Source organism: Myxocyprinus asiaticus, chromosome 25 (assembly GCF_019703515.2).
Source record: "Myxocyprinus asiaticus isolate MX2 ecotype Aquarium Trade chromosome 25, UBuf_Myxa_2, whole genome shotgun sequence".
Classification (NCBI taxonomy): Eukaryota; Metazoa; Chordata; class Actinopteri; order Cypriniformes; family Catostomidae; genus Myxocyprinus; species Myxocyprinus asiaticus.
In genome coordinates this window covers 42,590,457-42,603,480 of record NC_059368.1, presented here as the reverse complement: position 1 = coordinate 42,603,480, position 13,024 = coordinate 42,590,457, and the positions used below count along the sequence as shown (strand labels likewise).

The 13,024-nt window shown below is 34.4% G+C and overlaps 1 protein-coding gene across 2 annotated transcripts; it reads right to left on the bottom strand.

The window, feature by feature from the left end:
• Window positions 1–536: 536 nt before the first annotated feature.
• On the bottom strand, window positions 537–10,331 carry nrl (neural retina leucine zipper). Of its 2 annotated transcripts, none has more exons than XM_051654839.1 (5): window positions 10,225–10,331; window positions 7,020–7,819; window positions 5,000–5,281; window positions 2,592–2,807; window positions 537–1,128 (listed from the first exon to the last, which is right to left on the bottom strand). In XM_051654839.1, the coding sequence occupies exons 2-5, from the start codon at window positions 7,614–7,616 to the stop codon at window positions 979–981; spliced, it is 1,245 nt and encodes a 414-aa protein (XP_051510799.1). In that variant the 5' UTR covers window positions 7,617–7,819; window positions 10,225–10,331; the 3' UTR covers window positions 537–978. The 2 variants fall into 2 exon arrangements, with proteins under 2 accessions (XP_051510799.1, XP_051510800.1); XM_051654840.1 differs by having other exon boundaries at window positions 7,020–7,813; window positions 10,225–10,304.
• Between the last annotated feature and the right edge of the window lie 2,693 nt (window positions 10,332–13,024).

Sequence of the window (13,024 nt, the reverse complement as noted above, 5' to 3'; positions counted from 1 at the left end):
TCTTAACACAGTGAGTTAGCAAGTCTTTTGTGCTACTAGTGATCTCATTACTATTCATAGATATATGTACATAAAGTGTACACATACAGTGTTGGGTAGATTACTTCTGAAATGTAATACGGTGCTGATTACAAATTACACGTAAACTAAAACTATAGTCATTAATGTAATCTTTTAGATTATACTTTAAAGTGATCTAATATTATTACGTTTGGATTACTCTTTGCATGTTTTGATCAATCTAATCATTAACTTTAAATGTATTAAGTACTACTTTCATTAAACATTAGTAAACATTAAATAAAAAATAATTAATTTAAAAGATTTAATGATTGCAATTTTAAATTTCACACAAATATAGAGAATGTATACAGAGAACCTCCAAGAGCTTTACTGTCTCAGGCTCAGACAACTCTTAAAATATGTCCTGTCGCTTGTTGTGGTTTCGACTGTTTAGGACACAGTGTAATGTCAAATTAAATGTGTTTACTATGTTAAATAAATGTTGCCTTTAGAGATGTTTAATTAATGTCATTTATTATAAATACAATAAAATCAACTCTTGACAAATTAAATATTATATGAACCCCAAAGGATTTTTAAACATTTGTAAATGTATAAAATTGTTCATACATAAAAGGGTTTACATTTTAGATGTTGTCAATAGGTTGATAGTACTATACGTTTCCGTGTCTATCCACAAAAATGCATGTTTGCTGGTGCCACACTTTACATACAAATACCAATGAACACTAATGATATCATGTTGGTGCTACACAAGCTCATAATGGAGAAAAACAAAATTGCATCAGCATCACACAACACTGCGCCGTTACGTCACAATCAAGGATCCAGTCAACCTCACAATCAACCCGCTTTGGTTAAATAGCTCATTCTGTAGACAGTTTGAAGTTACAGCTCTACTTAATTACTGCAATAAGCTCTTCTTTCATTCTTGTCCATTCAATGTTCATTTTGTCACAAAAAGTAATCCGGAGGAGCGGGAGAGGATGAGGTGTTGGGATGCGAAGGCTGAGTCTCGTTTGAGTTCACAAGCTTCTCGTAACGAGCTTTGTATGTGTCGCGCTCTCTCAGTACACGAGACAGCTCACACTGCAACTGCTCCAGCTAGAAAAATCAACAGAGAGACTTTATTAAAAATATTGAAATAATGGTATATTGATTTATCATTTCAATGGAAGAATGGTCATATTGACTTCACTAGAAACAATAGCTCTATTTCAAAACCTAGTAAGCTGTCTCATGTCTACTGCTTAAATAGGCAGCTACGTCACTGAAAAAAAGTATTTTTTAATCAGTATTTATGTTTAGTTTTTTAGTAAACACTCAAAAACACCCTTAAAACAATATAAATTTACTTGATAAGAAAAACTGTTAATGGTAAAGTAAATGTTAAGGGTCTACATAATTCACTAGTTAAGCAATTAATAATTAACTGAATGTAGTGTAAGGCTAGCTTAGCCATAAATTACAATTTATTAAACATCTTATTTGTGTAGAAAGTAATGTAATGAATGTATTATTTCTAATTAGCTGAATGAATAGTAAGGCTATCCAAGCCATAATTTGAATTTATTAAACATCTTATTTTTGTGTAGAGAAAGTAATGTAATTAATGCTCTGGTTCAGAGATCATATCAAGTTTATTAAACAACATTAAGTCAGTCATTTAAGTTAATTAGTATTAGCTTTAGAAAGCTGTTACTTATAAATGACTAAAATCTTTTTTTAATTGACTAAGTTATTGGTTTGCTTTTCACATGTTTCAATTACAATAAAACTCTCTAAACATTTTTAAATTTACTGCAAAAACTGTAAACACCTAAAGATTAATTAATAACTTGTGTAAATAAATGTTTCACTTTAGAATAGGGGATTGAGTTGTCATTAATAGAAGATTTTAGTAATTCATTAGTAACAGTTTTGTAAAGACAATACTAGTTAGCCTTAATTACTGGCTTAATATAGTTCAATAAACTTAAAATACCAACTAAAGTGCAACACAAACCAATAACTTGAGCAGATTAAACTTTAACTTAACATGGGGTCAGTTTTTCTCTCTCTCTCTTTTTTTTTTTCTCATTTCATTTATTAGTTACAACTTAGTAAAATCAATAATAAGTCATAATTACTGTCTTAATATATATATATATATATATATATATATATATATATATATATATATATATATATATATATATATATATATAAATTAACATGAATACCACCTTATAAATGCTAAACAAACCAACAACTTGAATAGGTACATTTTTTACTTTAGAACAGAGAGTCCAGTTGTCTTTAAATTAATATTCCAGGTTCAAAACAAGTTAAGCTCAATCATTTGTGGCATGTATGTATCAATGGACATGTAATCCTGCCTTTGAACTAGGCCAAAAGAATGGCCTATGATACCTAGAAATGCTGTCTAGTTAGGCAGCTCACTAGGTTTTGAAACAGAGCTACTATGTTTTCAACTTGTGTTGTTTGGGGGTTGTACAGTCCAGTATGTGTCTCAGTTTTGCCACACGTCAGTGTGTTTGTAGTACAGTATATATAGTATAGTGTACCTGCTGTGTGAGAATGTGTTTTTCAGACTCAAGCGCATGCCGGTGCTGCAGTCGTTTGTAACGGCAGGACTGAGCGTAACCGCGGTTCTTCAGTGTCCGGCGCTTCTGTTTCAAACGGACCGCCTCATCTTTGCTCACTCCACGCAAATGTCTGTTCAGCTCGCGAACAGACAGACTGACCAGCTGCTCGTCAGAAAAACGCTCGTCCACTCCACACTAAGAGAGAGAGAGACAGAGAAAGAAGCCACTTCAGAGAGAACTGTTGCAGAATTATCATGTGTCATCATGTTATATGCACTTCAAATATAGCTTAATCAAACTCTCAGGTAACAGTTCAAACATGCCCAGAAATCTGGTATACTTTACTGGGATTGTACAGCATCACTCCACCACTGCGATCCAGACACCTGAATCAACTCTTTAAAATGCTGAAAGTGTGCTTGACTACACTGGATATATGCTTGGTTATAATGCTCTTTTCTTTCATTTGATGAATTACTGCTGCCATGTTCAAAAGAAAATGCACACAAACATTTCTTTCAAACAAAATTCTGCTTTTCCTAGGTGGTAGTAGTCTTATTAGTCTTATTTATGCTGCATTTATATGAAAATACTGTATATTTTTAAATAAACTTATAATTAAATTAACTTTTAAATGAGTTTAAAAGAGCTTTTAAATGCATAACAACATAAAGTAGAACTCAAATGTTGTTTAACTCTACTCTTCATCTACAGATGTGTTATGCTTGGTTGCTTTCTGTGTTTTCTTCATTAGCTTTTATTTTCTTACATTCATACAGACTGGATCATCACAGATGTTTTGTAATATTGTGACCAAAAAAACAACACAAAAACATTTGTAACTTTTGAATGAGACATGTTTTCAATGATGTGGTGGTAGGCATGTGTACTCAATGGTCACACATCAGACTACGGAAATTAATTGTGGTTAAAATATAAGTAAATATCAGTGAAATTCGAATTTTGCAATATTCGTTACCAGATATTGTTTTTCTTGAAATTGCCTCTTGACCGTTTTTGAATTTACAGCCATTGCCACTGATGGTCATAAATATGGCGGCTGCGAGGAAAAAGTAACGTGACTGAAACACAATCTATAATAGGACTAAAATAATTACATATTATTAATATACTAATAAGAAAAGAGTTGTTTTCATGCTTAAAAGAATGGCACTGACTTAATTTAAAAATGCATGGCACAGAACTAATCTAGCACAGATACCAACTGAAAAAAACTGGATTGTGGAAGGTTTGTGAATAAAATGCAGGTTTTTGCACTGGAATAAAGGGGGCAAAAGTGATACAGGTGTTTAGTGAATTCCCCCCTAAGTTTTGAAACAGCATTATCAGTGGAGGCAATTTGCTTAAGAACTAATCTTGAGAATCTGTGAAATAATGAATGATGTAAGGAAGTTTAGATAAGGAACATGACTGATGGTGATGCATTTTCATTATCTGTTGTGAAATTTTGATAATTATGAATGGAGATGGTATGACCATTTGCAGGTGTATATTTCGCTATGATATAGATGTAGCTATAGTGTGTGCCTGTCTTTGTGCATGTGTAATTTTGGTAGTGCATTTCCATACAGCATAATCTGACTGAGTGACAGTGACAGTGATCAGGATTACATCACAATAATAGCAGATATTATTATAAACTCATAGCGCTGCTCCACATTTAGACAGACATTCACCAGTCACAGTCCAACATGCTTTACTACAATATCACTAGCCAAACCCCAACACAGCCCAGCACAGCCCATATATAGCAGGGAAAAGTGATGGAAACGTCATGCTCTTTGGGGTTCCATTACAATCTCAGAAGTTATCCAACAAGATGAACACTACCAGTCAAAAGTTTGGACACACCTAAAACAACTCATTCTGTATTCTGACTATTTTCCACATTTTAGAATAACTGCGATTGTCATCAAAGCTAAGAAATAACACAAATGTTCAACAAATCAAAAATATTATAATTGAGCCCTCCAAAGAAATGGCAACAAACCAGATGTCAGCAAACCTGAACATGCACAAAGATTGATAGGCAGAAAGTGTTTCTAGCTTTCTGATTGGATTTAAAAAGAATGGGCCACTCCTTGACTCTTGTGTGCTGTTGTCAGAGTGAAGTGCTGTCACAGAGACAGGTGTTATTTCTCACAACATATTTAATGCAATTGATGCATACCGTTAAATAAATCTCTTACAGCAGCTTTCCAACTCTTTTGTGAAATACCTGTGGAAAAACAGAAATGGGAAACATACTTCCAGAACCCAGCCTACTGAGAAAAGTGGGCGCTCACTGTTGAGTGTAGATGTACAAGACTTTGTTGGCAATACTTTCAGGAGCATAAATAAATAAATCTAAAGATATTGACATGTACCTGAGCGACCTGCAGATGGTGATGATGGTGGTGATGATGATAAAGACCATGCATTGAATGATGTGGATGGTGGGGGTGATGGAGGCGGCTCTGTGGACTGAGGGGTTGTGGGTAGGGACTGGCAGCTGTGTTGATGCTGGAGAGAGATGGTGGGGTGGAGGACACAACCAGTACAGGCCGGTGACACATGTCTGATGACTTATTTAGCACAACATCCGCACCACTGTCACTGCTCGAGTCGCCCATGTGACTGTTGCTTGAACTCTGAGACAACCCCGGGAACTGAGGGTCAAAGAGAAGGAAAGGACAGTAGTTAGAGATTACAATGAAAACTGCTGAAAAGACCAGCATGAATGTCTATGCTGGTCCATGTTTTGAGCATAACACACACAGTCCTTTTGGGTAACATGGTTTACCATAGAGCTCTTGCTGGTTAAGCTAGTTTAAAAGCCTGGTGTGGACACCATGACACCATGCTTGTGACCAGCAATGATGCATTTTTTTTAGAAGTAAACAACCCACCTTTTAATTTATATTTCACGTCTCCAAAAATGTAACTACACATCACATCTATGCAGACGACTACATCTGTGATTGGTCTTCTTTGTAACTAGGCACTATCCCACAGGATGATTAAAATATATCTGATGTAGCTTTGCATTTCTCCAAGATTTTTAAAAAATCTATGCATCATATCAGTATGATGTTTCGATCGTATGTTTGACAATGTGATGTACAGTAAATAATCATATTTAATAAATCATGAAAACGGAACACTTCTAATTTCTAGCGAATTAAAAAGCACTTGATAAGTGTTGGTGATACTACCTATATGCATTGTAAAGCCCAGCTTCTTAGCTTTAAATCTAAATCTATTTTGTGATGGTCAAGTGAAAGGTTATTAATTAATTAGCTAATATTTATTTATTTTTTTTCAGTAAAATGGTGATAGTTTAACGTATTATATTTTAAATTCATGTAATCACATTACAGTTATTGTCTTTCAGTAAATTACTTTTAAGAACATTACTTAGGTTACACATAATATTATTTATGTAGAATATATTTAAAACATGAATTATGTCCATATGTATGTATGTTTGCATTTCTGTGACAGCTGAGGAGTCACTAACGAGTCACTATAAAGGCAAATTTATACTTACTGGGCAAACAGGCTTCGCTTAGTTTGCCTGTAAATGATGACAAAATGCAGTGACATGAATGTATGTAATGTATCATGTATCAGCTAATGAGTTGTTCGGTTACTGTCGTTAAAAAAGATAACTGAAGCCCATCTCTCAGAGACTGTGCAGAGTATACTTCTATTCCATGATTTGCAACACAAACTCTACAAAGACAGCGCGGCCACGACAAATGAGTAGAGAGAGCTTAGGGGATTGTAAAAGTGGAAGGGGCCGTGACAAGTTTAATAAAGAAAAGAAGCAACACAGTGCTAAAAGCGGCAGACCACGGAGAAAAAAACTGCATTATTGGCTTTACTTGTGGTTGGAACAGTACGTTAAACACAGTGACATCACCCTAAACAAACTAATTTTAAAATAACGTTGCGCGTGGTATAAACGCCGGCTTCGTTCACCTAGAGTACTTTAGTTCGTCCAGAAGAAAAAAGTTTGGCTTCTTCCATAGTATAAATCTGGCTTAAGGGTGAAACGGGTATTGCTGAGTATATGACTTGCATGTGACACTGAACAAGAAGAAAATATAGACATTATGTTGAATTTGTTGAACGGAAAAACAAAGACATTTCTGTAAAAAGTGTTTTAGAAAGTAACTTAAAAATAAAATAATTATGAATGTGATTACTTTCCCCATGGAGTATGAGTAGTGAAATCTGATTATAATTTTAGAGAAGTAATTTGTAATTTGTATTGGAGTACTTTTTCTTTGTAACTTACCAAACACTGATTGTTACAGATACAATGCCATCGTTATGACAGAACTAAGCAAGTATTCGGCGCAATCCCTACAAGAAAGGTTCGAATGAAAGCTTAGGTCATACCTGTGAGGTTACGGCTACTGCAGCAGAGTTCAACAGTGCCTCCACGGCATCCTCACATCCAAGAAACCCTCCTCGCTCCCGGTCCCCTCGTTCTGGCACACCACCTAGAGCTCCCAACAGAGACGTGGTACCCCCAGGTTCACCAACGAACTGCTGCTGCAGCGCGGCTAACCACAGCAGGTCCTCCAGCGAGGTGGGGTTCGAACATACTGCAGGGCCTCCAGTTATTGGGCTACCTTCTGGATTTCCCTGCAAGCTGGAGCTCTGGCCTGACATGTATCCGGTGGAAACGGACAGTGGGAAAGAGAGTGAAGAAGAAGAGGAAGATGCAGATGGTGGTGGGTGTCCATCACTGAGTGTAGGGGATGGGGGAAGTGAGGTATAGGGGCTGGAGCTGAGGCTGGAGTCAGGTGGAGGGCGAAGAGCATATGGAGAACTGCTCGTCTCCGGTTGGATGACTGGTTTGGGGAACTGACAGGGTGGAAGTGGCGGAGGAGTGTCAGGCTTCACTTCAAACTTGAGTAGGTCGAAGTCGTTGAGATACTCCATAGCCAGAGGGCTTGGGGGCAAAGAGGGCAATGGCAGAGATGATGACATCACTGTGTGAACAGGAATTCCTTGGACTCTTGTTCAGTTTTCAAGGCTCACAGCAGCAATAAAGTGCCAAAGTCCTAATGAGACACGTGATGTCCCTTTGCAGAGCTCTGATTGGTCAAAACAAATGATATTGAATATCTGTGGCTGTGATTGGTGCTTTATTGTTTCTGTGTGTTGAGGGCTTCCTGCTTTATCATCTGAATCTGGCAGAGAGGAAGACAGTGGTAAACCAGTGAGTGGACAGCAGGAAGAAAACAGTCAAATCAACATGATCACACACAGGAAGTCAACATGTTGCTATCGAATGTTCCAGTACCCTGACATCGACCCCATGCTGCTGTGTTACTGACAAGCGCCAACTCCCACATGTGCCTATACTTTCAAAAACACTTCCCGCTTCAGCCATTGGGGCAGTGGTTCAAATTTAGTTAGGCACAGACTTACAAACGGTAAGCTAAAGCCTACCGTCGCCAAATTTACAGTAAGATCAGTCTTGTCAAATATATATACCTTAAGCATTTCATCAGTAAATTAGTCATAGGCTGTTTGGGTGAAGGGTCATAATCACTACAGACACTGAGAGGGACATGCCAGTCATTATTGTTAATAATAATTAACATTTTGGGGTGAAATATTACTTGTTTATCTAAATATTCTCTGAAGTAATTCATGTAATTTGTCTCAAGTTGCTGTGTTGTTTTCATTTTACTGAGGAGCACTTAATATCACAAAGAAAACAAAAAAAAAAAAAAAAATCAAAAGCAGCTTGACGGTAATGGCCCATTTCAACCCCACAGACTGCACACGTCAGCATTGAGAGGTACATACTAACTTACTTATAATGGATATGTAAGTAACCAGCAATGCCACATTATATAAGAAAATTCCCAGGACCTTCTTGGTATCACAATAAATGCTAACATTGACTGAATGTTTAATAAAGAATTAAAGTGAAACAAGGAAAATGTCTAGCATTGATGTAACACATTCTTCTGCCTTAAGCCAATTATCATCTACAGTTTTTATGAAACATTACAAACATTTTACAAAACATAAATTGATGTTTATTCATTGACTATTTATGAATCTGTTGTTGTGCATCTTGAAATTAGTTTCAGATTAATAGAGGAAAGGTCTAAATCTAATCCTGCAGTCTTAATCCCACAATCTAGTTTTTCCACATAAAGACTGCTCCTTTTAGTTTACATTCATATTAAAGTACAATCACACATTTCCCAAATGTTATAGCGTACTTCTTAAAATCAATTAATTTTGTTAATACTAATGTAAATATATATATATATATATATATATATATATATATATATATATATATATATATATATATATATATATATATATTAATTATAGAGTTATAGACATAAACCAAATACATATTTTCTATAGAACAAATTATTATTCCTAGCATTTTCGTTCTAAAAATCTGAAGCATCCTGAGATTAAACAAGGTTACATTTTTTTTTTTTTTTTTGGAACAGGCATTAGATATGCTGAAATTTACAACAATTTCCAAGTAGAAATGAAGTTATTATAATTACTACTATTATTATTATTATTGATATACAGCAAACTTGATGCAAAATTAAGAGGTTAGATGGTTAGATTTTAAACAGAATTTACTGAAAATCAACTAAAAAATATAAAGATACAATTATGATTAAGCATTTAAGTAATTCCAACTTTAAATAAAACAATAAATGGGTTAAAATGTATTACATGTTGTCTCTAGAGAAAATAATAATTCAAATCAGTTTTGTGCTAAGAATGATATTGACATTCCATATGTTGAAATTTACATTTAATGATAATATTAATATTTAAATTATGTAAGACTGTATATAGCAAACTAAACAAAGCAACATAAATTCAGTGAAATAAGGGGTTAGATGGTTAGATTACCACCTACACCTAAGCACTAAAATCGACAATCACATAATAAAATACATTTATAATTGAACATTTCACATTTTAAGGAAACCAAACTTGAATTCCAATATTAGCAAGGCATAAGCAGTATATCATCTTGATTTGAGAGAAAATAAAGCATTTTTGTACTACAAAAGGTATTTTTGTGCTAAAAATGGTATACTAAGACATTTTCATTAAGCAAGATTCAACTTTATGGAAATTATATTCCACGTGTAATTAAATGATTTGAAAAGTATAGATAATATTTCAGTTGACATAAACAGACACACTTAAATCTGATCAATCAAGGGACTGGATAATACACTACAATACACAAACACATATAAAGATAAAATTATTATAAGTCTATTGTTATTATTCCTATTTTACAAGTTTAATTTTAATATTAGCAACTGTTAGAAAACAACATGGTCAATCAATAAACTTTATAAACAGTTTGTAAAGCCCCAGTCATTAAAATCACTATTTTAGATGAATGCTTTAAAAATGACTAACTTTCAGTTAGAAGACAATGAATGTTTATCAGAGAAAAGAGAAGATGGAATGAGAAGAGTGAGATAAAGTCATGAAAAAGACGGGGAGGAAATTTACAGAATCAGAAATGGATAAACAACAGCAGAGGAGGGACAAAAGTTTTTTAAATGTCCACATTTCTTACCGTGTGTTCATGTGTAGGGGTGAACAGCTCACACACATCCTCAGTTATTGACTGACAGTTTGATTCCTGCCATGTGTGAGTATATGAATGTGTGTGGGAGCTTATGTTTGGTGTGTGTGAGCCACTTTGGAGCTGATTGTCACTAATAAAGCACCCCCCTTCCCCCCACTGCTCCAAATCCCCATCCATCCCTCTCTCTCTCTCTCTCTCTCTCTCTCTCTTCCCACTGAGCAGCAGGATTTATACTGAACATGGTAAACTGCATAACGAACAGCACATATACTCAAAAATTGTTTGATTTCAGCTGTAAACAGTAAAACAAGCTATTCATGTTAAAAACTAATGTTAATAGAATGTTTTGATATTTAACAATTCATCACACTCAAGGATAAATTAAATAATCCTGCGGTGTGACAAATGAATGTTTAAAAGTACAAATATACCATATTCCATAAAGTCTCTCAATTTATAAAAAAATATAATAGTTGTTGCATAATGCATATTAATTATAAAAGAATTAGCAAAATACTGTTTAAACTTTAAAACAGTACTTCATGTCAACTACTCACAAAAATTTGAAATATATAAAATACATAAGGAAACAATGACGTGAAATATTAATACGAATACACAAAGGTTTAGGCATTCTTCTTATGACCCTCAACCATACCGTCTCCAACGGATATATTATGGTATTCATACAGTAAACAGGCCTTATCGTCATAACTAATAATCTCACATGATTCACACCAATCAGAGAATCGTTCCATACTGCCATCTAGTGGAATGAGCGATACATCAGTGTTCAAACCCAGTGAATTGTGCTATTTTTCACATTCATTTATTAATTCACATTCAAGTGTAGCAGGGTGATTCTTCAATTAGGGGAACTTTTCTGTCCCCGGGGATAATTCTAAAGAAAATTGTATTTATTTATTTATTTTATTTTAAATACAATAATTCTAAGGAAGTATTATTATAATGGCATTAAACTTTTTATTGTATATTATTATGTATTTATAATTTGAGTGTTGATGAATGGGACTATTATTTATTATAACGTAATTGAAAGAGTAAAAATCAGGGAAATTCTATATTGCACATTTTCATTAGAACTACATCATATTTGATGAATCTGATATTTATGTGTATATTGAGTATTTTTTATAAATTAAAAATACTGTCCCTAATACTGCTGTCATTATCATCACCCACAACATTATAATTCCACTGCATCACACATTAAACCAAAATCAACTTGAAGGTTGGTAAAGGCCATCAGATCTTTATTTCACCTGTGATACATGCAGTGGTTTAGTAGTGTCTGAAGAGGTGGGTATACTGTGAATTCATGAAATATTTATGATGCCTCTATGTGCTTTTTGGAGTGTCAAAATGTTGGCACTCATTCACTAGCATTGTATGGACCTACAGAACTATATTTACATTTAGAATCACAATCAGAATCAGAGTTGACTTTATAAGTTTTCACATAAAAGGAATTTGCCTTGGTGTTTGGTGCATACAATAACAATAAACAATAAACATAGTCAGATACATAATAAACTATATTTAAGATACAATATATAGAGAAAAAGTAAACTGACTGGTTTTAATAAAGGAGCTGTACAGTTGTGCAAAATATGTGCAGTTGTGCAGGGATGTGCAAAATATGTGCAGAATATGAACCAAAGAATGTGCAAATGTTCACTGTTCACAGTTGTTCACAGTTCACAGAAAAGTTCACAGGTTGAGTATAATAATAAAAAGTGCAACAGACCAGATAAATGTTCTTTACATTGACGCAAGACAGATGTGGAAACTATGTTAATGTAACGTGTAGTGTCTATGGAGGTGGGATAAGAGACAGTGTCAAAGGTTCTAGGCCTTGTTTATGAGGCCAGCTGCAGACGGGAAGAAACTGTTTATATTCATTATAAACTACTATTCTACTATTCAAATTATAAACTACTAATGAATAGTTTGTACATACTATTCATTATATGTATTTATATACATTACATATCTAAAAAAGACTGTTGTAATTATAGTCCCATATGAGTTTACAAAATGTGTATCAGGGTAAGTTTGGGGTGGTGTACAGTACATGTGTGTAGTATAATGTTCAAGTTAACACGTTATCTTGTATTACCATACAGGATATAGCCTACATAAGAATTAATGGTTATTCCTTCTATTTGTGTACTATAATGTGCTTTCCAGTGTATAGTGGAATTTTTTCCCTACTTAGAAATATAAATTGAAATTATTTACTATCACGAGAAAAAGGCACCACTGACAGCAGTAATAGGCAAAAAAAAAAAAAGAAAAAAAAAAGAAGAAGATATAATTATGGGAACAGTTGCTCAGCATATGAGAAGAGTATCAAAAACTAGCACGGGTGCAATAATATGCAGTATTTTCTCCAAGTTTAATTGCATAAGTAAAATTTTAGAATAGGCTATAAACAGTATATATGTGTAACAAAACTTCACACAGGGAGGGAAGGAGGACACAGGGAACCGGGTTTCTCCAGTCACAGGTAAGGCTTTTTAATTGTCAACTCTTCTGAGCTTACAGCTTCACAGTAAGTCAATAGCTTCACAATAACTCATTAGCTTCACATTAACTATTTAGCTTCACAATAACACATCAACTGCTCAGCGGGACCCCTGATCTCTGGCTCTCTGGCTCTCTCTCTCTCCCCATTGGTGGAGTGGTCCTTTTATACCGCTCTCCCCAAGCTCACTGCAATTAGAAACATGTGTTAAACATAATCTGGCTCAGGTGTATGCACCCT